Raw genomic sequence first — 27,879 nt, 5'->3', positions numbered from 1 at the left:
GCAAAACTACCGCAGAAACAGAGTAATAGGCTAAAAACAGCCATTGCCGCTGTTTCTCTAAGTTTCTGCCAAAGTTCTCTCCTATTAAGTTTGTATGTCTCCAACTTTTTCAAACACTGACTATCACTAATACAACTACCTAGACAATTGAATGACAATTTTTGAACTTTCCTACAAAAAAAAATTACTGGAAAATCTACTCAATTTTAAGTTTTCTACTTCAGATTAACCCAGATTTAGCGGCAAGGCATGTTGTCTGACATCAGAAACAATTTGAAATATCAAATGCAGCATTTCAAGAAAATACTCAAATTTTGCGCAGATAAATTCAGAAAACTGTCTGAATCACGAGGTTATGTTATTTGCAATGTTACTTTATAAACAATTACTGATTTCTACCCCAAAACATTACAAAAAATAAAATATGAACATCCATCATCAAAATACCATAAACAGCTGAAAGAGCCTGGTATCAAGTTGAAATATCACAATGGTTTAGGCAAAAGAATAAAAATTGAATTTTGCATGCAAGAAATTGAAAAGCTATCCACTCAAGAAAGGAGGCCTCTCTACCCTCAACCCCACACTGGCTTCACAAATTGGCCGTTCATTTCTCTTTAATAAATCTAACATTCAGAATCACCTTGTCCTGCTGTTCGTCTTCTTTCTGCTGTTGAATTATTTTCATATATTTCTCCAGTGGATCTGTACTCGAAGCTGGCAATTCTACACTTTCTGGAATTTGCTCCTTCAGGATTTCTCCACTTGGCTTCATCTTTGGCTTTTCCTCCTTCAATTTGTGTAAAGTTTAAAACATTACTGAGATCATATTGGTCCAGATTGAAAAGTATACTTAAAAAGACAGAATTCGTATGAAGAAAGGGCCTCATTCTGATATTAGGAACATTTAGATATTGTTAGTTATATCAAATATGATGAAAGATGAATCACATATAAATAAAAGTAATGAGCATTTTAAAATGTCCATCGATAGAGATGTTTATAGTATAATATTTATGGCAAGAGACCACAACAGTGATTTTAACTAATTTATTAGTGCCAGACAACAGGGTAATAATCACAACTCGACTAAAGTAATTGGATGCAGCCTTGCACTTTCAGTTCCCCGCACAAGTTACAGACCTTAAGCTAGTCTTCGGAGGAAAGCTAGGATCAGGAGGAGAGAGAAGATACAGAGGCCTGGATGCTTCCTAATGGCTGTTTACAGAATCGCATGGAATCATAGAATGTTACAGAACAGCCCATTCAGCCCATCACGTCAGAGGTGGTGCTTTTCTCCAAGAGCTACTAGCTACTTTATATTAATGTTGGTGCAACCCATGAGCTAACATTAGCATTAAAATTAGGTTGGTGGAAAATTCCTGGGTACCTAATCTAATCTCACTTCTGCTTGTGCCACATACCCTGTAATATTTGTACTTTTCAAACAAATATCCAATTCCTAAGATCAGCTCATTTATGTATATTGTAAATAGAAGAGGCTCCAACACAGACCCATGTAAAACACCACACACATCCTTCCAAACCAAGCCACTTCCTTTTACCCCCTTCTTTCAGTTTCTGCTGTCCAACCACCTCTCTATTCATGTGGCTGCTCTCCTCATCATTTTTTGAGCCATTAGCTTTGTCATAAGTCTATTATGAGCTACCTTTTCAATGCATTTTGAAAATTCTCCCATAGCATTTCTTAGGATAGGAACTGCAATGTCCTATATATGTTAAAGTTCTCATCTTGCAGTTGTCTCTCAATGTCTTTATTTATCTGTCAGGTTTGGGTGGGAGCAGGTTTCGGAATCAGAGAGAGATCAGACTGGTTTCTCTGGCGCTGCTCTGAAATGCTTTCCAGTAATAGGTCACCCCCATAAAATACAGGAATAATATATAGTGCAGTAATGGGCAAATGATAAAATGATAGCAGTAAAATGCAAAAATAACATCACATACTGAAGAATGTTCCAGGCATTCCAGTTCTCTCTGTTCTCTTTCCCTTGCTTCCTGCCTTTCCAGACACCGTTTTTCCTCATCCCTTCGTCTCTGATCTTCCCAAGCATTTTCTTCTCCTTCTCTGCTTTTTCCCTCTTCTGCATTTCCAAATTTACCTGTGTCATTAAAAAACTTATTAGGAGCAACTCAAATGGACCAATTTATTTTCTCAACTTATTTCTGGGCGGGGGGGGGGGGGGAGGGGGCGGTGTCACCATTTTCTGTCTAAGGAACAAAGGAATAAATATGTGAACATATTAGAGGCTGACGTCAAGGAAAGAAACCCCACGTTGGATACAATTTGTTTGGCCCTTTTGCCAGCTTTGATTATTCATCAAAGATCCTTCCTGTACATGATTTTGATGAATCATTTGACACAGAAAGGTGATAGAGCCAAGAACCAAATCTTCCTTGACCAGCAGGTGTCTTTGCAACATTGAGCATGATCCATGCTATGAGGAGAAACCAAGTACAGGAACATTCCCTGCCAAGCGATCAATAAGCTTTCTTTGCAAGAAGCTGTGGTGGAATTTTAGCAACCTTTTGTTCTGGAATGTAGCTGCAATCTCCAGCTTTAGACAGCACCAACCTATTAATACAAGACAGATTACTTCCAAATAGACCTGCGTGGCCAGGCTTGCTCTCCACTAAAGCAGTTGCTCTATATTATGTATCAATCTTTCCATGATGTTTGAGCAGATAGATCTATTAAAATCATTCATATGACAGCAGCGTGCCATGCCTGACAGGTGGTGGTGCCTTGGCAGAGATGGCCAGTTGTGTGCAGTATCTGTAGGATCCAGTAACAGATGCCCCAGAAGATGGTATACATGAAGAAACCTGACAAGGTAAGACAATCCAAAAGTGCCATGCATCAGAGAACTGGTGTAACATTACACGACTAAGTGTTGCCTGTCAACTTGTTTCATTTACTACATATCCATGCCAAACTTGCATATCACCTTATAGCTTTCATAGAATTTCATGCATATGTATGCTTCAGTGGGGTGTAAGCTACAAACCGAAAGCCTTGACATACTTAAATCTTCGAGGGCTTAACACAACCTAGCTCCAAGGCACATAGTTGCTTACTAACATCCAGGATCGTCTTCAGGATGGTCACATGCCTGTCACTGTGTATGTGCTCCTTCAATTTACAACATTTCAAGAATACTTCTCTGCTTGCACAACAAATGGCACATAGTGCAAGGGAAAACTGAACCGGAGAAGTGTTGATGAATCACAAACCCTCGACCCCTTTGGTAGAGGCCACTCTGAACATCCATGCACATGGAGGCAACAAGGGATAGTGAAGCCGATGGGTTAGTACCAACCTGTTTTATATCTTGACGCCCTTTATACTCATTGCCACACAGGCATATATACAACTGCACAAACTTAACATACAATACACAGCAAAATAAGCCCTGTTTGAGGGTGTCTCTGGAAGCCAGCTTTCTAACCATTCTTTTTTATTCATTGTAGACCTGAAAAGCAGCCCATTATTAATTCCAGCACCCTAAACCAGAGTGTTTGTAAGCGCTAACATAGTTGCACATATTTCAAAGGATGCAGTTAGTGAGCCTGAAAAGATACACTGGGTGAGTCACAGTGCATGCGTAAAGAGAAGTTAATGGTAATAGCAGAGATGCAGGAATCTGCTTGCCGAATGGCCACATACTTATCAATGACCATGTATTTTCTTAAAAATCCTTATGGTAGTGCAGTGAAATTGGGCAGCCATGACATGCTCCTGTTGTTATTCAGTAGGAAAGACGATGAAAGTGTTGGCCATGGTGGGCCTGCGTCAGTCATCTGTTTCATCAAATATGGCCAGCACATTAGTTGATAAAGCAGTGCTAGCTTGAGAATAGCCAGGGGCAGAAAAGTCATAATGATGGTGACTTTGCTTACCGGGGATAATGCCATGGCTGAGTTGTGGGTTGGCTTGCAGCAGCCTTGCAACTGGCTCCCTGTTAATCCACAGCATATGGAGGCTGCTGTGCTCAGTTATCATTTGGTGACTGAATGCCTTCAAAAATGATTGGTGGCATAATGGTAGGTGTGGACAGTGCAGCTCACATGCGTACCAATCTTCCTGGCATACCTTCTTTCATCTTGTTCCATCTCAACCATAAAATACTGTATTTGTGATGCATCCAAACCAATGGCCATCATTAACTTTACCTTCACATGCCATCTGTCATGGGATTCTGCAGCTTGTGGCTAATATGTCCATACTATACAGTATAAATGCACACGAGGTCCATACTTGAGAAAAGATCACTTTGTGACCAGTTATCTTTACTACCAAGACCTCAAGAGACAGACGGTGGGTAGAGCTTTCCCTTTTATACCAGAAAGTCCAGGTTAGGAGTGTCTCCCACAAGTTCGCCCCCTGTGGTCAGTGTTCTCAAGGTATACAACTTAGGTCAGCTTATACATGGGCTACAATGCTGGTTGAATACATGACATCACCTCCCCCCCAAAAGTCTTATTGGGATCACAGGTTAAGTCTCTCTGGTGGTTTACACTCCCTTGTAGAGCGCCTAAGTTGAGGCTCCGGTTGTTGGGCGCTGGCCTGAGTGTCTGCTGTTTGCGGTGCCTCAGGCCTGTCCGGATTGCCCACAGTGACTGGGCTCTCCTCCACTTGGTTCTGGTGTTCGGTCACCTGTGGAGGAGTGAACTCTACATCGTGTTCTTCCTCTGCTTCTTCTATGGGGTTGCTGAACCTCCTTTCAGTTTGATCCACGTGTTTGCGGCAGATTTGTCCATTGGTAAGTTTAACTACCAAAGTCCTATTCCCCTCTTTGGCAATCACAGTGCCTGCAAGCCATTTGGGCCCTGCAGCGTACTTAAGGACAAAAACAGGGTCATTGACATCAATACATCGTGCCCTCACATTCCTGTCATTGTAGTCACATTGTGATTGATACCTGCTCTCAAAAATTTCTTCCATGGTAGGGCATATAAGGGATAACCTGGTTTTGAGCATCCTTTTCATTAGCAGCTCTGCGGGTGGAACCCCTGTGAGCAAGTGTGGTCAGGATCTATTGGCCAACAGGAGGTGTGATAAGCAGCTTTGTAGGGAACCCTCTTGGATTCTGAGCATCCCCTGTTTGATTATCTGCACTGCTCGTTCCGCCTGGCCATTTGAGGCCGCTTTGAACGGAGCCGTTCTGACATGGTTGATTCCATTGCCTGCCATGAAGTCCTGGAATTCAGTGCTTGTGAAGCACGGGCCATTGTCGCTGACCAAGACGTCCGGTAGACCATGGGTGGCGAACATTGCCCGTAGACTTTCTACCGTGGCAGAGGATGTGCTTGAATTTCAAATGGCACATTCAATCCATTTGGAGTAGACATCTACTACAACCAAAAACATTTTTCCCATGAAAGGACCTGCATAGTCCACATGGATGCGTGACCAAGGCTTGGCGGGCCTTCCCTGGGTGCTTTGCCCAGCTGAGCATATGTGTTGCACCTGCGAACACAAAGTTCCAGGTCTGCATCTATCCCTGGCCACCAAACGTGTGACCTGGCAATTGCCTTCATCATGACAATGCCCGGGTGCTCATTGTGAAGTTCTCTGATAAACACCTCTCTGCCCTTCTGGGACATGACTACTCGGTTTCCCCACTGTAGGCAATTGGCCTGAATCGAGAGTTCATCCTTGCGCCTATGAAACGGTTTAACCTCCTCCGGGCATGCCCCGTACGTGGCTACCCAGTCCCTATTCAGGACACATTTCTTAACTAAAGACAGTAGCGGGTCTTTATTTGCCCAGACTTTAATCCAACGGGCTGTCACAGGTGAGCCTTCGCTTTCGAAAGTTTCAACAGCCATGACCATCTCAGCATCATTCTCAACTGCCCCCTCAGTGGTGGCTAGTGGTAGCCTGCTGAGTGCATCGGCAGTTTTCAGTGCCCAGTCTGTGCCGAATTGTGCAGTCATAGGCGGCTAACTTAAGTGCCCACCTCTGTAAGCAGGCCGATGCATTCGCATTTATGGCCTTGTTGTCGGCCAAAAGGGACGTTAGGGGTTTGTGATCTGTCTCCAGCTCAAATTTCCTGCCAAACAGGTACTGGTGCATTTTTTTTTACTGCATATACACATGCTAGCACTTCCTTTTCTACCATCCCGTAGCCCCTTTCTACCCGGAACAGACTTCTGGAGGCATAAGCTACCGGCTGTAACTGACCATTGGCATTCACATGCTGCAGCACACACCTGACCCCATAGGACGACGCATCACACGTTAAAACAAGTCATATAACGTTAACAGTTTGTTGGAGCAGAACAAATTGCATGCTCTATCAAAAGCCCTTTCCTGGCTGTCCCCCCAGACCCAATCGCGACCTTTGCGTAGGAGCATGTGTAACGGCTCTAACAGCGTGCTCAATTTGGGAAGAAAGTTGCCAAAATAGTTCAGGAGCCCCAGGAACGAACGTAGCTCCATCGTGTTAAGGGGTCTGGGTGCTCTCTGGATCGCTTCGGTTTTGGATGCAGTAGTCTGATCCCGTCTGCTGCTACCCTCCTTCCCAGGAATTCTACCTCTGGAGCTAAGAAGACGCACTTCGCCTTTGTCAGTCGCAGCCCTACCCGGTCCAGTCTGCGTAGTACCTCCTCCAGGTTGTGGAGGTGTTCTTCAGTATCGCGACCCGTGATGAGGATGTCGTCTTGAAAAACCACCGTCCTTGGAATCAACTTGAGGAGGCTTTCCATATGTCGCTGAAAGATCGCGGCGGCCAAACGAATCCCGAACGGACATCTGTTATACTCAAACAACCCCTTGTGCGTCGTGATGGTGGTCAGCTTCTTTGACTCACTCGCCAGCTCCTGGGTCATGCAAGCTGAGGTCAGGTCCAATTTTGAAAAAAGGTTGCCACCGGATAGCGTCGCAAAGAGGTCCTCCGATCTCGGTAGTGGGTACTGATCTTGGAGTGACACCCGATTGATGGTGGCCTTGTAATCGCCACATATCGTGACCGACCCATCCGCCTTGAGCACTGGCATGATCGGGCTTGCCCAGTCACTGAATTCGACTGGCGAGATGATGCCTTCCCTCAGCATGCGGTCCAATTCGCATTCTATCTCATCCCGCATCATGTACGACACCGCTCCGGCCTTGTGGTGTAATGGCCTGGCGTCTGGGTTTATGTGAATCACTACCTTGGCCCCCATGAAAGTGCCGATGCCAGCTTGAAATAATGAATCAAATTTGTCCAGGACCTGTGAGCATGATACTCGCTCCACAGAAGAAATTGCATTGACAGCACCCCATTTCCAGTTCATGACAGCAAGCCAACTCCTCCCAGTAGTGCGGGACCGTCCCCTGGGACAATCCAGAGTGGCAACCTGTTCTCCGAATCTTTGTGGGTCACGACTACCGTGGCGCTGCCTAGCAACGGAATGATCACCTTTGTATATGTCCGTAGCAGTGCGTCAATCGGCAATAATTTTGGCCTCCTGGCCTTGGACACCCACAACCTTTCGAACTGTTTGATACTCTTCAGGGACTGGCTGGCCCCAGTGTCCAGCTCCATTAATACTGGGATGCCATTGAGGAGCACTTTCATCATTTTCAGTGGCATCCTGGTATATGAACTGTATAAGTACTCCACATGAACTCGCTGAACTTCAGCTTCCAGCGATTACCCCCAGTATTTGGCCTCGTAGGGCTTATATCGGGCCCGTCCTCCGCATACATCAACCTGGCTGTAGGCTTCCTGCACATACGCGCCAAGTGACCACTGACGTTGCAGTTTCTGCAGGTATATTGCCGATACCTGCAAGCTCTGGCTGGGTGTTTGCCTCCACACCTCCAGTATGAGCTAGAGGCCCCATTGTTGGAAACAAAAGGTCCATTACCAGTCGATCGTCTCTGACTGTCTCTGTAACTATTCTTAAGTGCACCATTAACAGGTGTTGATGGTCCCATTACTGGCCGCATTGTTCATTGCGATGGCATGAATCACCGTTCAGCTAGCCATTGTCTATGTTGAATTCCCCCTTTGGGTTCGACCGCATGCTGGGGCATGTCCGATTGCCCTTGTCTGCCTAGAGAACTGTGTGCCGCGTTAACAATGTTGACTCCCTGGTCGTTTGCCGCATTTGAGCCAAGATTTTTGCCATAAATCATTCTGGTCTCTTCCTCCCCAGAGATAATTGTCTGGGCTATCATAGTCACTGCTTCCAAGGTCAAGTCTTTGGTCTCAATCAGTTTCCTGAAAACCCCAGAGTGCCCGTTGCCCTCAATAAAAAATTCTCGCAGCATCTCCGCTCTGTATGCATCTGGGAACTTACATAGGCTCGCCAGTCGCCGGAGATCTGCCACAAAGTTTGGAACGCTTTGCCCTTCTCGCCGCCGGTGCATGTAAAACCAGTGTCTCGCCATGTGCATGTTGCTCGCCGGTTTAAGGTGTTCCCCGATCAACTTACTGAGCTCTTCGAACGTCTTGTCTGCCGGCTTCTCTGGCGCTAGAAGGTCCTTCATCAGGGAGTACGTTCTGGATCCACAAACCGTCAGGAGATGAGCCCTGCATTTGTCGGCCGAATCCTGTCCCAATCATTCCTTAGTGACAAAACTTTGCTGTAGTCTCTCAATAAAGTCATCCCAATCACCACCAACACAGTACCTCTCTTCCGTGCTGCTAGTGGCCATGCTCGCGTGGTTTGAATCTCAGTATCTCGTCGCCAATAATATGTCCTTACTATACAGTATAAATGCGCACGAGGCCCATACTTGAGAAAAGATCACTCTGTGACCAGTTACCTTTATTACCAAGACCTCAAGAGACAGACGGTGGGTAGAGCTTCCCCTTTTATACCGGAAAGTCCAGGTTAGGAGTGTCTCCCACAAGTTCGCCTCTGTGGTCAGTGTTCTCAAGGTATACAACTTGGGTCAGCTCATACATGGATTACAATGATAGTTGAATACATGACAGTGGCCCCTTGAATTCCTTTGAAAGTTGGTATTGGAAGAATTCTTTATCATGTGCCCTCATTTTCCACCTGTTCCTGTCCAGCTGTAACCCTGTATTGCCCCACTTACAGTCCACTCTGAGGGAACTTGTTGGGAAATATTTAAAAGCAAGGATACCATAATGAGTAAATAAAAATTATCTCCCAAAAGTTAAATAGTAATTAAAGTAGTTAAATAGTCATAACATTGGCAAAAATCTGCAAAAATATTACTAAAAAGTTACTGTAAACATTGAAACTAAAAACAACCAAAGCATATTCCTCTTTAAGAGCTCAATTGCCGATGGAGCTTCCCTTGTGCCCATTCAAAATGGGCTTCAAAAGCAAAACAGACAATCCTAACACAAATGCTGGGGAAATTGCACCTAGTATTTATTTAAATACCTTTTCTTGCGTTCTTTACCTTGATGGCACTATGGTATGACATGTGCATAAGCACGCTAGTACATGAAATGAGGCTGGCTAGAACATTACAGGCAGAAGGATTTCGAGGTCAAACTTGTCCAAGGCCTGCTCACCCATTTTTCAGATCTCCTGCATCCATTCTTCCCCTGAAGGCTGAGCACTGAATTGACTATGATTTTTCGTGATGATTTCTCCCATTTTGAGAGGAGTTGAATAATTCGATTTGTACATGGAAGTCGAACAAATAAGTATTCATCACCCTTTATAGCATATTTGCAGTAAAAGAATAATAGTACTATCCCAAGTACTTCTGAGTATTGACAAAAATACTACAAACACAAACTACAAAGCTCAATTCTTATATTTAAAAAAAAATGTAATTTTCTAACATTTTCCTAAAGGTCAGTACAACAGCCTACACTCTCATGTGACATACCACATGATGGTCGGAAACTCACATGTATCTGGTGGAGATAAAATTGCTTCTTGGTCTAGTGAAGAAACAGATCCTCTATTCACATTTTCCTCCCAGTACTGGGACAGATTCTTGTTAAGTGTTGGAATGCCTTCTTGCACTATAAGAAATACACAATGAGTCTTTTGTTTGACTCTGACAATGAAATGGAAAGCTGGATAGTAAAAGCAGCACTCTCAGAATATCAACAAATCATTATCTTTTCTGGCCAGATTCTTCACTTACCCATTAAAAACTGCATCTCCCATTGCTTTCTCAAACAAGATTTGCATTTTTATCCTCGATAAGCCTCTGACCAGAAAACCTCGCTCAAAAAAATTAACTGTCTGGGAAACTGGAAAACGCATTTTAACCTTTGTAATCTTAGTTAACTCTTTAACCAATAGAGATATCCCTGAACATTTGTCTTCGAAGTCTCTGAAGCAATGCATTTCCCTTTTAATTACTCGCAAATGTCTGCAATTTTATTTCAATAGCGGCACATCTGTGTTTGCATTTATTGTTCCTATAAAATTATAAATCTACAATGCAGTTACCCCTGTAGCCTCAGAGAGTGCCGAAATTCTCAGGGGGTTGCAAGATTGAATCGCAGCCTTCTCAGACATTCAGTCTCCCCAACCTTCACTGAGCAAGTATTGCCAATTCTTGGTCAGCCGCTGGATTGAGATAACGAACAGCTGCAAAGCTTGCCATCTCAGGGGGAGGAAAAACAAGCAGGAGCAGTTTATGTCAAATGAGTACTGAGTAACAGTGACAGTTATTGATAAGTCACTAACCCATACCATGCTCCTCTCTTTGTTAAAGCAGGAAGTGCAAAAGCAGGAGGCAGTAGTTGGGGATCTAAAAAGGGGAGGCAGGGAAAGGGCAGAATATAACACAAAAATATTTTTAACATTTGCTTTATTTATATTCCTCATCTGATTCAACTGCCCCCGTTTACTCCTTTTTTTTTAAAAAAAACAGATTCAACTACAAAAATTATTACAATATAATAAATAACTCCTCACTGAACAGATACTGATAAATCAGCAAACTCTACTGTTATAAATTTTGCATTCTAATGAATAATTACTCCCGGCCTCGACAAACGCCAGGAAAGTTGGGAGAGGACAAGAGTTCAAACTTCTAAGATAAATTCCTGATAATGATTAGTTTTCTATTCCCAAACTGACAAACATAGATTTTCTAACTTTTCACTGGAGATAATTACAAAGGCAGTGCAGCACATTGGTGCTCAATGCACTATAATACATAGTGCAAAGATAGTGAATTCTTAACCCCATTATTCCTCGCACACAAGTTCCTGATTTCAGGTTCAGTATGTTTTTATTCCAACAAGGAAAGAGACAGTGCTGGATCTAGTTGCAGGTAATGAAGTGAGGGAAGTAGGTAATATAATAATTGGGGAACATCTAGGACACAGAAAGCATATGAATATAGATTTAATATAAAAATTAAAAAGAGGGAACAATCAAAGGTAAAGGTACTTGACTGGACAAAAGCTAATCTCAATTAGATAGGAGGAGAATTTAACCAGATAAACTGGAAAGAAAAATTGGCCAGAAGAGTGCTTGATTCAAACCTGAGAAGATTAAGGTACAGACTTGATATATTCCCATTAGATGTAAATGTGGCGCAGCAAAAGCTGGAATTTCCTGGCTAACTAGAGAAACTAAAATTAAAAATTAGACTGAAGAAAAAGAGGCATATGACAAACCTTGGGCTAATAATACAAAAAAAAATCAAACGAATATAAACAATACCGTGGGGAAACAAAAAAATAAATTAGAAAGACTAAGGCAGCATAAGGGCATAAAGAAAAATTGGCAGACAATATAAAAGATTTTATAAAGACACAAAGGCTAAAAGAATAGTTAAAGATAGGAGAGGGCCAACTAGAGATAAATAAGGAAACCCTCTTAGAGGATAAGGGAATAGCAGAGGTTCTAAATGGGTATTTTGCCTCAGTTTTCACAGAAGAATGTAGTATTGGGAATGAGAGGGTACAAGAAGAATACAGCAATTAGATAGGATAACTACAGCTAAAGTAATACTGAAAACATTGGATAAAATTAGTATTTAATTAAAAAGACAGTGAAATTAAGCACAGCCAGTTTGTAAAAGACAATTCACGTCTGGCAAATTTACAAGTTCTTTCAGGAAGTAACAAAATGCAATGGATTTTCAATCGGCGCTCGATAAGGAGCTATACAAGTGGCTTATTGATAAATTTAAAGCACATGGGCGTAGAAAATTGATGAGGCTCCACCCTATTTACAGCCATAAAAGGGGCACAAAAGCATCTAATATGGAAAGCGGCGTGCATGCATACATTCTGAGGAATGTGCACCACCCGCCATATTGGTATAGGCATCAAAAGAGGCATTGAGAGCCTGTGCCTAAAACGGATGTTAGGCTCTTTGCATATGAAAATAGGAAATCCAATGCCTGTTTGAAGCCACCTTTACAAAATTGGGCTGCTCTGAATGCAACCGGCGCCAGGCCACCAGAAAGGTTATGTTTTTTTTTTAAAACTTAAACTCCACCTGAATATGGAGCCAGGAGGCTCCACATTAAGACCACGGGATGCTGCTAGCCCCCCTTCCAATTGCCTGCCTCCCTCCCTACCCCTGTAGCTGCCTCCCCCTCCCCGTTGCTGACTAACCTCCTCTTCCAGGTGCTGCCTCCCCTTCCAAGAACTACCTGACCCAGCGATGCAGCCTCCAGAATTCAAAGAGTCTTCGCTGGAGAGCTACCTGGGATGTTCAGCAGGTATTAGTACCCTCATGTAAACAAGGTCTGAGACCCAATATTGGGTAGGCCCGTTCCAGAGCAACGATTGTTCCTTGTTCCCAGTTTGTGCAAGCTGCTGACACGAACCAATTTCTAGGCCATGGTATTAAAGTTAATAGCCTGGAATTTGCAGTCAGCAGCCAAGCGACGGCAATCTCCGCTGACCTCGAAGAAAGCTGCCCACAGAGATCTTGCAATCTCCGTGGCGAAAACTTTAGCTTTTTCGACATTAATTTGATTGTAGCACTATCCATCGGCGATTTCCAGCGTACAGCAGCATTGATGTCATCAAGCTATCTAAGCATCCAATCACATTGAAGAATTCTCACAGACAGTAAATCAGGAAATACAAAGCAGCTTTTAACATTCATTTTTAAATTGTTTTTTTTGAGAGCGAAATAAAGATTGGGACATACGCATGGAGTTAAGGTAGATGCTGAAATAACAAACATTTTTTTTTAATTAAAAAATATTTGTTATTTAAAAAAATCTAGCAATTATCATATGATATTCCACAAATATAAAATTAGTTTTTCAAAGCTAGAATGGCTGTTCAACAGTAGTTATTACTCAGGCCCCTGTTAAAAACACCTCATTGAACAAGAGCCAATTTTTTATGGATTTTTTAAAAACAGAGATATTAAAGTGAAAAGGGCAAGTTTTCATCAGTTCAAGTGATTTTAGTGATTGCCGGCTATGGGGGGAGTTCCACAGCACAATCTGTGGCAGAGCAGGGAATAACTGACCGCAACTTCAGGATATCTATTACATCTTTAATAATTGATTCCAGCATTTTCCCCACCACCGATGTCAGTCTCTATAATTCCCTGTTTTCTCTCTCCCTTTTTTAAAAAGTGGTGTTACATTAGCTACCCTCCAATCCATAGGAACTGAACCAGAGTCCATGGAATGTTGGAGAATGACCACCAATGCATCTACTATTTCTAGGGCCACTTCCTTAAGTACTCTGGGATGCAGACTATCAGGCCCTGGGATTTATTGGCCTTCAAGTCCCTTCAATTTCCCCAACACCATTTCCTGACGAATAAGGATTTTCCTCAGTTCCCCCTTCTCACTAGACCCTCGGTCCCTTAGTATTTGAGAGGTTACTTGTGTCTTCCTTAGTGAAGACAGAACCAAAGTATTTGTTCAATTGGTCCGCCATTTCCATGTTCCCCATTATGAATTCTCCTGATTCTGACTGCAAGGGATCTACATTAGTCTTCACTAATCTTTTTTTCTTCACATATTTATAGAAGCTTTTATGTTCCTTGCAAGCTTACTCTCATACTCCATTTTCCCCCTCCTAATTAAATCCTTTATCCTCCTCTGCTGAATTCTAAATTTCTCCCAGTCCTCAGGTTTGCTGCTTTTTCTGGCCAATTTATATGCCTTCCTTGGATTTAACACTTTCCCTAATTTCCCTTATTAGCCACGGTTGAGCCACCTTCCCTTTTTTATTCATACGCCACATAGGGATGTACAATTGTTGTAGTTCATCCATGTGATATTTAAATGTCTGCCATTGCCTATCCACCATCAACCCTTTAAGTATCATTCTCTTGTCTATCCTAGCCAATTCACGTCTCATACCATCGAAGTTTCCTTTCTTTAAGTTCAGGACCCTGAATTAACTGTGTCACTCTTCATCTTAATGAAGAATTCCACCATATTATGGTCACTCTTCCCGAAGGGGCCCCGCATGACCAGATTGCTAATTAATCCTCTCTCGTTACACAAGACCCAGTCTAGGATGGCCTGCTCTCTAGTTGGTTCCTCGACACATTGGTCTAGAAAACCATCCCTTTTCCACTCCAGGAAATCCTCCTCCACAGTATTGCTACAAGTTTGGTTAGCCCAATCAATATGCAGATTAAAGTCACCCATGATAACTGCTGTACCCTTATTTCCTGTTTGATGCCATCCTCAACCTCACTACTACTGTTTGGTGGTCTGTACACAACTCCCACTAACGTTTTCTGCCATTTGGTGTTCCGCAGCTCTACCCATATAGATTCCACATCATCCATGCTAATGTCCTTCCTTACTATTGCGTTAATCTCCTCTTTAACCAGTAACGCTACCCCACCTCCTTTTCCTTCCTATCTGTCCTTCCTGAATATTGAATACCCCAGGATATTGAGTTCCCAGCCTTGGTTCCCTTGGAGCCATGTCTCCGTAATCCCAATTACATCATCTCCGTTAACAATTATCTGCACAGTCAATTCATCCACCTTATTACAAATGCTCCTCGCATTGAGACTCAGAGCCTTCAGGCTTGTTTTTTTAACACTCTTTGTCCTTTTAGAATTATGTTGTAATGTGGCCCTTTTTGAGTTTTGCCCTTGATTTCTCTGCCCTCCACTCTTGCTTTTCTCCTTCCTACCTTTTGCTTCTGCCTCCTTTTTACATCCCTCTGCTTCCCTACATAGATTCCCATCCCCCTACCTTTTTAGTTTAAATTCTCCCCAACAGCACTAGCAAACACTCCGCCGAGGACGTCGGTTCCTGTCCTGCCCAGATGCAGACCGTCCGGTTTGTACTAGTTCCACCTCTCCCAGAACCGGTTCCAATGTCCCAGGAATTTGAATCCCTCCCCCTTGCACCATTCCTTAAGCCATGTATTCATCTGAGCTATCCTGCAATTCCTACTCTGACTAGCACATGGCACTGGTAGCAATCCTGGGATTACTACCTTTGAGGTCCTGCTTTTTTAATTTAACTCCTAGCTCCCTAAATTCAGCTTGTAGGACCTCATCCTGTTCTTTACCTATATCGTTGGTACCGATATGTACCACAACAGCTGGCTGTTCACCCTCTCCCTCCAGAATGCATTGCAGCCGCTCCGAGACATCCTTGACCTTTGCATCGGGGAGGTAACATACCATCCTGGAGTCTCGTTTGCGGTCGTAGAAGCACCTATCTATTCCCTTTACAATAGAATCCCCTATCACTATAGCTCTCCCACTCTTTTTCCTGCCCTCTTGTGCAGCAGAGCCACCCATGGTGCCATGGACTTGGTTGCTGCTGCCTTCCCCTGATGAACCATCTCCCCCAACAGTACCCAAGGTGGTGTATCTGTTTTGGAGGGAGAGATGACCGCAGAGGACCCCTGCACTACCTTCCTTCCACTACTCTGCCTGATGGGCATCAATTCCCTATCTGGCTGTGTAACTTTTACCTGCGGTGTGACCAACTCACTAAACGTGCTATTCACGACATCCTCAGCATCGCGGATGCTCCAGAGTGAGTCCATGCGCAGTTCCAGTGCCTCAATGCGGTCAGGAGCTGCAGCTGGATACACTTCCTGCAAATGTAGTTGTCAGGGACACTGGAAGCGTCCCTGATTTCCCACATAGCACAGGAGGAGCATGACATGGGTCTGGGCTCTCCTGCCATGGCTTAACCCTTAATTAACCTAATTGATAACAACGCCAAAGGTTTCTTACTGATCAGAAAAGAAAAAGAAAAAGATTAAATACTCACCAATCCACCAGCCAATCACTTACCCTCTTGGCTGTGACATCACACTTTGATTTCTTTCTACCTTCTGCCTCCGCAACTACCTCCGACTGCTGGGCTCCTTTTTATGGGCCTCGCTGCTCCCGACCTCCTCCGCTCCTCCGACTCCCGTTCTTTTTGAACTGTCCGCTCCTCCGACTCTCCGATCCTCGTCAGAAGTGAATTACTCGCCTACCTCCGGCCCTCCTGCTCCTCGGACTCCTGCCCTACCGAACCTCCCGAACTCTCGGAGCCTCCCGAACTCACACTGGGTATGTGTGTGTGAAGCGGATAATGCGGAGTTGTTTAAAATAACGGAAAACAGAGAGTAGTGTTTTATGTAGGTTTTTTTTTTAAACTGGAGGATGCAAAAAAATCATATTCATAAGAAATAGGAGTAGACCACACAGCCCTGCGAACCTGCTCCGTAAAGTATGGTCACTATGGTAATGCACGTTCCCGCAAACAGCAATGGGATAATGACTAAATAATTTGTTTTAGTGATGTTGGTGGAGGGCTAAATATTGGCCAGGTACCGGGGAGAACTCCCTTGCTCTTCTTCGAATAGTGCTATGGAATCTTTTACCCGAGAAGGCAAAGCAGACCTTGGTTTAACGTCTCTTCTGAAAGACGAAACCTCAGACAGTGCAGCATTCCCTCAGTATTGCACTGGGGTATTAACCTGGATATTGTACCCGGGTCTCTGGAGTGAAGATTTGAACCCACAACCTTCTGACTCATAGGCAAGTATGCTACCAACTGAGCTACGTTGGAACCATTGCTCTTCTCTCTTTCATATATTTTTATTTTGTGCTGCCAGAAAATAAAATTATTTTCATTGGTTAGTAAGTCGATAACTTACTGACCAGGGCTGTTAGTAAATGGAATGCATACCAGAGATATTGTTGGAAGCAGAATCTAGAAAACTTTTTAAAAGGAAATGGATAGATATTTTTTAAATAACATTTTTAAAGGGTATGGAGACCTAGCAGAGGAATGGGGCTACGTGGATTGCCTTTTCAGATGGCTATGGGCTCCTTATTTGTTTTAAAAGTGCATGATTCCCCTTCCTATTCTCATTTTGACTTTTGCATCCTTGGCCTCTTCACTGTTGAGCACGACTGAAACTAGAATAATAATACTGTATGCCTCTCCTTGCACTCTTCAGCCTTCAGGTAGAAGAGTGATTATACAAAATTCAGCCCTTACTTACCTCATGATTTCCCGAACATGTTCTCACAATTCCACTGTGATTCCTTCCACTTTTATCTTTTTTTCCCCACAGAAATCACAAATAACCTTTGTATAACACCCAGTATTTTCCTCCCCATTCCAACCATTTTAAAAATCTAATTCAATTATTGTAAGGTTTAACATTTACAGTGATACATTAGCGAATAAAAATCAGAAATTGAAAGTGCTTGGACAAAACACAATTTCTAAATTTGCGGATGACACCAAATTGGGGGGTTGTCAATACTGAGGAGGGCTGCAACAAATTACAGGAGGACATGAATAAACTTGCAGAATGGGCATATAATTGGCAAATGAAGTTCAACGCAGATAAATGTGAGGCATTACATTTTGGTAGGAAGAATAGGGAGGTCACTATTACTTGGAGGGTGCGAGTCTAGGTGGGGTAGATGAACAAAGGGATCTCGGAATACAAATACACAAATCACTAAAAGTTTCAAGGCCATTAAAAAGACAAACCAAGCATTATTGTTTATAAGAAACAGGAGCAGGGGTAGACCATATGGCCCCTTGAGCCTGCTATTTCTAGAGGGATAGAATTGAAAAGTAGGGAAGTTATGCTAAACTTGTATCGAACCTTGGTTAGACCACACTTAAGAGTATTGCGTACAGTTCTGGTCGCCATATTATAAAAAAGATATAGGGATATAGAAGCACTGGAGAGGGTGCAGAGAAGCAAGTGTCTGCAAGTCGAGGAACATCGGCTCAGAGTTGTTGAGCTAGAGTACGAGCTGCAGACATTGTGATGCATCGGGGGGGGGGGGGGGAAAGAGTTACCTGACACTTTGCTCCAGCAGGAAGTCTCACCTTTAAGGTTAAATAGTACTTTACAGAGAGTTAATCAATGGTCAGGGACAGGAGGGTGTGACTGCGAGTCAGTAAGGTATGGGGGCCCAGGATGCAGAAGCCTCAGCCCTTGACCCTGTCCAACAGGTACGAGGTACTTGCTCCATGTATGGATGAGGAAAAGAACTGCAGGGAGGATGGGCAAACTGACCATGGCACCATGGTACAGGGGGCCATCCAAGAGGGGAGAGAAGGAAAGAATGTGATAGTGGTAGGGAACAGTATAGTCAAGGGAGTAGATACTGTTCTCTACATCTGCGACAGGGAGTTCTGGAGGTTGTGTTGCCTGCCCAGTGCCAGGGTTAAGGATATCTTGTCGTGGCTGGAGAAGAACTTGGAATGGGAGGGGGAGGATCCAGTTATTGTGGTACATGTAGGAACCAATGACATAGGTAGAACGAAGAATGAGGTTCTGCTGAGGGAGTTTGAGGAGCTAGGGTCTAAATTAATAAGCAGAATTCAAGGGTAATAATCTCTGGATTACTACCTGAGCAAATTGGCATAGGGTCTAGCAGATCAGAGTATTAAATGCATAGCTCAAAGACTGGTGTGGGAGGATGGGATTTCATTTCATGGGGCACTGGCACCAATAATGAGGAAAGAGGGAGCTGTGCCTTTGGGACAGGCTCCACTTAAACCAGGCTGGGATTAGCATTCTGGCGAAAACCGGGGCTGTAGATAAGGGTTTAAGCTAAAATACCGGGGGGGGGGGGGGGGGGGGAGAGAAAGGGAGTCACGTGAGGGGAAATTTAGATACCTAAAGAGAAAGGTCAATGCAATAGAGCAGTGTAGTTATTTGGATAAAAGTAAGCAGAGTGTGACAGGAAAGGACAATGAGGCCGAAATTGGTGAAGGCCAAGGGCCGCCAAGATACCGGATGGTACTTTGGGTGGGAGTTTCGGCAAAAAGGTCCTTGAAAGGGTGCCTGGTAGCAAAAGAGGGACTTGCGTCAATACAGGCAGCAGTGGGCGGGAGCTCCCAATCTCGGCGGCAAAGGCTCTTGCCGCCCAAGTGCCGCCGAGGATGGAGTTGGGCCCACAGAGGGTTAAGAGCTGAAAAGAAAAATAAATGCAAAAACAAACGGAACACCTTCAGAGGACCCTATGCAGGTAAGTCGCTGTAAGAATTTTTTTGTTTTAGTTTTTAAATATTCACTAACCTTTTTTTGCAGGTCTTCATACTTACTGTCGGGGATAGACCAGCCTCCACACAGCGGTCCTTCCCCCGTCCTGGCACTGGCTCTCGCCCGCACTAAATCTGGCACCTCAGCGGACGGGAGATCACTTGCCCCACTTGGCCGTCCGCTGAAGTCAACGGGCGATTCCCGGTGGTTCTCCCCTCTCGCCTGCTCCAGCCCAAGTGCAAACTGGCACAGGGTGGAACCCGAAAAAGGTCGGCGGATCTCAGCGACAGTCCGCGCACGGTAAGGCCAGCAATTTTGGCCACAGAGAGTTTAATGGTAGCAGTGAATAAGGTCAAAGCAGGGAATACTGGTAAAAAAAAATTAAAGGCTCTTTATCTGAATGCACGGAGCATACGTAATAAGATAGATGAACTAGTGGCACAAATAGAGATAAATTGGTTTGATCTACTAGCCATTACAGAGATGTGGTTGCAAGGTGACCAAGGTTAGGAACTAAATGTTCCAGGATGCTTGATGTTTCGAAAAGGCAAGCGGAATGGTAAAGGAGGTGGAGGGTAGCCCTGATAATAAAGGATGCCATAAGGACAGTAGAGAGAAAGGATCTTGGCTCGGAAGATCAGGAAGTAGAATCAGTATGGGTGGAGATAAGGAATAATAACTGGCAGAAAACACTGGTGGGAGTAGTATATAGGCCCCTTAACAGTAGCTATACCGTTGGACAGAATACTAATAAAGAAATAGTAGGAGCTTTTAACAAAGGTAATGCAATAATTGTAGGGGACTTTAATCTTCATATAGACTGTTGTCAAATTAAGTTTATCTAAGGGTTAAGTCATGGCAGGACAGTTTGGACACGTTATATTCCTCCTGTACTAAGTAGGAAATCAGGGACGCCTCCGGTGTCCCTGATGCCTACGTGTGCGGGAAGTGTATCTGCCTCCAGCTCCTGACGGACCGCATTGCGGTACTGGAGCTGCGGGTGGATTCACTCTGAAGCATGCACGATGCTGAGAATGACGTGAATAGCACGTTTAGTGAGTTGGTCTTACCGCAGGAAAAGGGTACACAGCCAGACAGGGAATGGAAGACCAACAGGAAGAGCAGTGCAAGGAAGGTAGTGCAGGGGTCCCCTGCGGTCATCCCCCTGCAAAACAGATACACTGCTTTGGGTAGTGTTGAGGGGGATGACTCATCAGGGGAGAGCAGCAGCAGCCAAGTCCATGGCACCGTGGGTGCCTCTGCTGCACAGGAGGGCAGGAAAAAGAGTTGGAGAGCTATAGTGATCGGGGATTCGATTGTAAGGGGAATAGGTAGGCATTTCTGTGGCCGCAACCGAGACTCCAGGATGGTATGTTGCCTCCCTGGTGCAAGGGTCAAGGATGTCTCGGACCGGGTGCAGGACATTCTAAAAAGGGAGGGTGAACAACCAGTTGTCGTGGTACACATAGGTACCAACGATATAGGTAAAAAATGGGATGAGGTCCTACGAGATGAATTTAGGGAGCTAAGAGTTAAATTTAAAAGTAGGACCTCAAAAGCAATAATCTCAGGATTGCTACCAGTGCCACGTGCTAGTCAGAGTAGGAATCGCAGGATAGCTCAGATGAATACGTGACTTGAGCAGTGGTGCAGCAGGGAGGGATTCAAATTCCTGGGGCATTGGAACGGGTGGAACCAGTACAAACCGGACGGTCTGCACCTGGGCAGGACTGGAACCAATGTCCTAGGGGGAGTGTTTGCCAGTGCTGTTTGGGAGGAGTTAAACTAATATGGCAGGGGGATGGGAACCAGTGCAGGGAGACAGAGGGAAACAAAATGGACACAGAAGCAAAAGATAGAAAAGAGAAGAGTAAAAGTGGAGGGCAGAGAAACCCAAGGCAAAAAACAAAAAGGGCCACATTACAGCAAAATTCTAAAGGGTCAAAGTTTGTTAAAAAGGCAAGCCTGAAGGCTCTGTGCCTCAATGCGAGGAGTATTCGGAATAAGGTGGACGTATTAACTGTGCAGATAGTAGTTAATGGATACGATGTGATTGACATCACGGAAACATGGCTCCAGGGTGACCAAGGCTGGGAACTCAACATCCAAGAGTATTCAACATTTAGGAAGGATAGACAGAAAGGAAAAGGAGGCGGGGTGGCATTGCTGGTTCAAGAGGAAATTAATGCAATTGTAAGGAAAGACATTAGCCTGGATGATGTGGAATCGGTATGGATGGAGTTATGGAGTACCAAAGGGCAGAAAACACTAGTGGGAGTTGTGTACAGGCTACCAAATAGTAGTAGTGAGGTTGGGGACAGCATCAAACAAGAAATAAGGGATGTGTGCAATAGAGGTACAGCAGTAATCATGGGCAACTTTAATCTACATACTGATTGGGCTAACCTAACTGGTAGCAATGCGGTGGAGGAGGATTTCCTGGAGTGTATTAGGGATGGTTTTCTAGACCAATATGTTGAGGAATCGGCTAGATTGATTCCTGGGATGTGAGGGCTGTCGTGATGAGAAATTGTGTAGAATGGGCCTATACTCTCGAGTTTGGAAGAATGAGAAGTGATCTCATTGAAACATACAAGATTCTGAAGGGGATTGACAGGGTAGATGCTGAGAGGTTGTTTCCCCTGGCTGAAGTGTCTAGAACTAGGGGTCACAGTCTCAGGATAAGGGGAAGCCCATTTAAGACGGAGATGAGTAGGAATTTCTTCACTCAGAGGGTTGTGAATCTTTGGAATTCTCTGCCCTAGAGGGCTATGAATGCGGAGTCTCTGAATATATTCAAGGCTGAGATAGATAGATTTCTGGAGTCTAGGGGAATCCAATGATATGGAGATTGGAGGAAAGTGGAGTTGAGGACAATGATCAGCCATGATCTTATTAAATGGCGGAGCAGGCTCGATGGGACGTGGAGCCTTCTCCTGCTCCTATTTCTTATGTTCTTAAGATTTACAAGGATGATACCAGAAACGCAAGGGTATACATATCAAGAAAAGATGAACAGGCTGGGTCTCGTTTCTCTTAAAAAAAGGCGGCTCAGGGGTGATCTAATAAAGGTCTTTAGAATTATGAAAGGTTTTGATAGTGTGGATAGAGAGAGAATGTTTCCACTTGTGGGGAAGAGCATAACTAGAGGCCATCAATATAAGATAGTCACCAAGAAATCCAATAGGGAATTCGGAAGAAACTTCTTTACTCAAAGAGTGATGAGAATGTGGAACTCACTACCACAAGGAGTTGAAGCGAATAGTATAGTTGCGTTTAAGGGGAGGTTAGACAAGCATATGAGGGAGAAGGGAATAGAGGGTTCTGCGGATAGATTTAGATGAGGAAAGACAGGAGGAGCTTGAGTGGAGCATAAACGCCGGCATGGACTGGTTGGGCCGAATGGCCTGTTTCTGTGTCGTATATCCTATGTAATCCTATGTAATCCATTATGTGCATTAGCTAGTTCTTTTTAAAAAAAACCAATAAAGTTGTTTGAATTCCTGTACTCCTGGCTTTTACTTGTCGTTCTTTTCGCCCCTCTTGTGATTAGTTCAATTTAAATGACTCGCTTATCTTCCGATTCCAATTCTGTTGAAGGGTCTCAACTTGAAATGTTAACCTGTCTTTTCTCTTTCAAATGCTGACTAATCAGATATGCATTTTCAGTTTTTGCATTATAGTTATGCCTTTGGAGTTTTCATTTCATCTATAAAATTATACGGACGAGTCCATACTACTGTAGCCATATATTTAGCTTACCAATTTCACAATGATCATCTGGTTGATCATCTGGTTGAGCAATCAGATCTTCAAACCTTTGAATTGTTGAAGACTGACGAGACACAGGATTATCCATTGGAGTATTTTCTGATCTGGAAAAAAATTAGAAAGAAAGAGTGAGTTAAGTGAAATAAGATGTTGACTACTATTAAAGCAGGAATATATTTACCAAAATATAATACATTAAAGAATTAACTTTGTCTTATCCAATATAAAATGATGTCCAAAGCTATACATTTTAGCAGCATTAGTTCGATTCAGAAAAAACTGCCTTTACAAATTATGGATTTTAAACAGAACATTTGAATGGAATAAAATTTCAGGTCAGTAAAACTACAGATCCCCATTAAGCAGAGTGCTGGGACACAGTGGACCAAATTTACTATATAAATAGTATCAGACATATTATTAAGCAGATATCAAATTAGGTGAATATGGTAAATTACATGGAATTGTAAAAAAAAAATTCAAATCAAATGAACAGCTATATAAACAGTGATAATGTTGTCGAACAGGTGTATTGGTGCAAATAAGAGTTATTCATATACCAATGCATTCTATTGTAATAATAGTTATTCTCAGTATCAATCAATCACTCATACCCTAGGTGTTAAAAATCAACTACACAGGATACATAAATGTAAAAGAGCACTATCTTTACATAAGGTGGAGGGGGGCGGGGAGAAGGGGACACCAGCTGCACAATCCTGGAGCTATGCTGTGAGGACTACTGCTCCTCAGGTGCTCTGTGCACCTGCACCCCACTTTGCCCTGAAATGAGGTCAGTTCAGTGAAATAATTTTGTAGTATATGAGGTGCTGGGAGTGCCATGGGTGTGGGGAGCAGCATTATTGGACACCAGTAAATGAGAAAGGGCTGCTGGCTGCCCTTAAAGTTGCAGGACTTTCTAGTGGCCAAAAATGGCCTGGCAAACAAGGACCCCTTTCAAAGACTGGCCTTTGGAGGTAAAGCAAAGGAAGGTGCTGCTATGTCAGATAACCCCTCTTCAGAGAGGGCTTCCAGGTGGTAAAAGTTAAACTTTCTGTGAGCACCTAGCACGTTTCTTCAGGTACTCCAGCCTCCCTCCCACCTCCCCTCCCCCAATATACATAAAAGCTGGAGCCTTGATGAACCTTGTTTCCAATAATATGGGGCTGTGCTGCCCGAAGCATACAGTACTTTACATTGCATGATCAGCCCAATTTCATCATACATAAGCAACACAACAACTCTGCAACACAAATTGAAGTGAGTGCATGTGACAAGCAAAGAAAAATTGCAGAAAACTGAATGTTTTACATTCAGATCAGTTAAAAACTGAGGTGCTTTGATTTCTAAAAATTGAGGACATTAAATCAGTTGTACGGAGACCTAAACGATATACATATAGAAATATAAATGGTTTCAAGTTTAAATGTTGGTAAGCTAATTAGGCTATAACATTGGACTAGAAGAATAATCATTTGAAAACAAAAGGATGAACTGGAGTAAGCACAATTTTAATTTCCATCAAGGCAAAGGTTCCAATCTTCACCACTCTTCTATGCAGAAGTATGGAGTTAAAAATTAAGTTAGGAAGAGGGGATAGAAACAAAGGGACAATCAGCCCCTGCCCATGGTCTTGCAACTCCAACTGACTGGCTCAAGAAATGCATCAGTGGAGGCCTAGGAGCAGGACGCCCAACTGGTTTCTTAGTCTCAAGTGGTGCTTGCCCCAAGGAAGGGGGAAAAATATATATTTTTCTACCCGTAAAAATATTATAGAACAGAAAATAGAAACTAAAATACTCGAGCACAAACCATTTGCTCCAAATAAGGTCAATTCTACCCAAGCAATGCATCTCTGCCACACAGAACAGTTTCGCAAATGCTTAAGACAAAATCAGACTCATTACCACAGGTCAATAAATTTGATTTTCTCCTTTGTGTCAATGCAATACTAATCTCAAATTAAGTAAAGTGGACCAGGCACAAATACAGAAAGCACTCTTGTTGATATAATAGATGAATATTGTGTTCCCTTTCTTAATTTTTAAATAAAGATATATTCTACTGAATATGCAGTTTTTAAAAAAAGTACCAATTAGACGATCACTTACACACATCCTTCCTCTTAATGCTGCCAAAAGAGTGGAAGGAGGAATTAAACAAAACTAGAAAGCATGAAGCTTTCAACACATCCTCATTACTATTAACAGAAACATTTATATAAACAGCACATCACAGATATTGAAGAGAATTGGTTGGTGGAAGTGCCAGATTTAGTGTACAGTACTGACTAATTGATTTTCCTAAATATTTCATCGTTTTTTAAAAAACAGAATTGTAATTTGTTTGTCTAATACCATAGTATAATTTACAGAAAGACCTCAGGGATATCAACATAATGGTCTGGATCTTTACCTTTCATTGGTACCACAGTTGACAGATAAAGGTGAGTTTGCAGTATTGACTACTTGGCAAACACAGGATTGGATTTCACTGGTTGTAATTGATGTTTGATGTTCTGGTACGCTGGGAACAGAGACCCGAAATGAGCCATCATCACCTTAAAAAAAAAGTTATTTTTATTAGCATACATACTGCAGTTTATGACTATTACTAAAAAGCTTAAAATATTGCACGATTTATTGATATATTTAACATTTTATTCTTAAAATATTCAAAATTTTGTCTAAATAAAACTTTTCTCTCCTTTCAATTCAGAATGGGACCTCTCTCCCAAAAAAGGAAAATATCCCGTCAAGATTTGTAAGCCAACCTGCAAGCATGAAGTCAAAGTATGGATGTTACTGTCATTCTAATTAAGTTTTATTGGTGGCCCTATGCTCTTAAGAATGCAGTAATACCATCACGTCAACTAGCAGTATTGGGGTTCCAATGACACAAAAGTATAACTCAGGAGTCTGGTCTCAATCGGATCTCTGAGCCCTCTCAAGCTAAACACATCAGGAAGCCGTCTCGCACCAGTTTAAATTTGTACAAGGACAGCAGAGCTCCACTTCAATGCAAAGCCAAGTTTTAAAACACTGCAATTTTAAAAAAATATTTCTCGTTGATCTCTTCTGGAATTGCACACAGGTAGTTTTGATCAATTTGAATTTTTCAAGAAGGGTTGGTGGGTGGAGGATAATGGAAATTATGTGGAGGAAACTGTAGAGGAGGAGAGGAGACAAGGGGAGCAGGTGAGGGAAGGGGTAGAGGAAAGATGGGAGAAGCAGAGGGAAGGGCAGAGGAAGTGATGTGGAATGGGGAAATCAGATCTGTGCGGGTAGGGTGATTGGTGTCATGGAACAACCAGCCATGGGGAGAGGATAAATATAGCCCAGTGGAGAGGGAGGGCTACTGTGGATGGGAAATGGAATCACGGAGTAGCCTGTGAGAGGCAGCTGCAGCCAGTGACGGCAGGCAGGATGAGATTGGTCAGTGGGCGAGTTAGAATGGGAAATGAATCCAGTGGTGGGGAGGGGAGGGGAACAAAACCTTGCTCTTTGGGGTGGGCGCTTTGCTAAAATTTGCTCAGTTTCAGGGTATGAGTGGTAGAGGGACAAAAACTTGCTCAGGAGGAGGAGGGAGGAGAGGATTGAGCGCAGAAGGCTGGTTAAGTGGATAGGGGTTAAAGGTAGAAAAGTTGCTTTTTTGGATGTATAGGAATCCAATCGTTAAGTAGGAGTGGGATGATTAGCCTTAAAAGCTTGAATGGTGGGCGGGTGGGGTTGAGACCCAGAATAAAACGCTATGGGGAGGGGTGGGGAAAGAGTTGCATACCGTAATCTTGCTTTATGTGAGTAATCACTGGTGAATTCAATGTAGGAGTGAGGTCAAGGGTCAGGATTTAATGAATGTGTGGTTAGGGTGGAGATGGTGTTCAGTGGCAGAGGAGGTGTTTGAGTCCCAAATAAGTGGCGATGGTGGGTTTTTTGAGCCTTAAGTCCTTCTCAATAGTGGGGGAGCGATTTAATGCCATGTTTTACATGAACAAATACCATATTCATGCTATAACACCTTTTAAATAAATATTTCTCATTATTTTTCCCCCCTACATCTAGAGAGTTACTACTTTAAATTCAGGCTCAATTTAACATTCAAACCCGTAATTTCTCAGGCAGGCCACCAGATGGGGCACAACTTAGCATCAAAGTGAACAAGTGAATTGTCCAAAAGTTACTGGTGAAATAAACATGTGAGTCACATCAGCCTTTTTGTAAACAACTCTGAATTTTGTTATTTAGAAGAAAAATTATCAACTAGCTTACTTCTATGTATTTAGCATTGTGGAGTATTATGGGGTGGATGGAACTGAGAAGTAAATTGTTATATGATGTATACATGAACCTAGACAGCCTAAAGCCAAATATGTGCCATAAAGAAAATTTTAAGATATATCTGCTAGTTAACAATTATCTTCTAACAGTTGTTAATATCATGCTCACAGAAGCATTGATCAATTTATAACCAATAAAGTTTGTTGGCCACATTGGTAAATTTGGCAATAGATGTGCTCATGATCTTGACTAAGTGGCAAGCAAAGTAATTTCTATCATTGCATTAAATGACAAAATCAAAACATGAAAAATAACACCGAATCAATTAATAGTTTTATGTGAATATCCCTGAATAAGTAGTATTTGAATGTTGTACCATTACTGTGGTAAAGAAAAATTAAATAATGGCCTAAAAGTGGAAAATATAGAGCTAGAGTTTAACAGTT

General features: G+C 43.0%; 1 protein-coding gene across 12 annotated transcripts in view; it reads right to left on the bottom strand.

The window, feature by feature from the left end:
* ofd1 (OFD1 centriole and centriolar satellite protein) overlaps positions 1–27,879 on the bottom strand; it is a 133,146-nt gene that overhangs the window by 23,147 nt on the left and 82,120 nt on the right. For 11 of the 12 annotated variants that reach the window (XM_070893896.1, XM_070893900.1, XM_070893905.1 and 8 more), the window contains 5 exons: positions 25,572–25,716; positions 23,148–23,260; positions 9,852–9,968; positions 1,966–2,120; positions 644–790 (listed from right to left, as the gene is read on the bottom strand). In XM_070893896.1, coding sequence (XP_070749997.1) covers positions 644–790; positions 1,966–2,120; positions 9,852–9,968; positions 23,148–23,260; positions 25,572–25,716 — 677 coding nt within the window. The remainder of the gene's footprint in view (positions 1–643; positions 791–1,965; positions 2,121–9,851; positions 9,969–23,147; positions 23,261–25,571; positions 25,717–27,879) is intronic. The other variant, XM_070893902.1, reaches the window with a different exon arrangement.

The sequence above is a fragment of the Pristiophorus japonicus genome, chromosome 11 (assembly GCF_044704955.1).
Source record: "Pristiophorus japonicus isolate sPriJap1 chromosome 11, sPriJap1.hap1, whole genome shotgun sequence".
Taxonomy (NCBI): domain Eukaryota; kingdom Metazoa; phylum Chordata; class Chondrichthyes; family Pristiophoridae; genus Pristiophorus; species Pristiophorus japonicus.
This window is presented reverse-complemented; position numbering and strand designations above follow the sequence as displayed.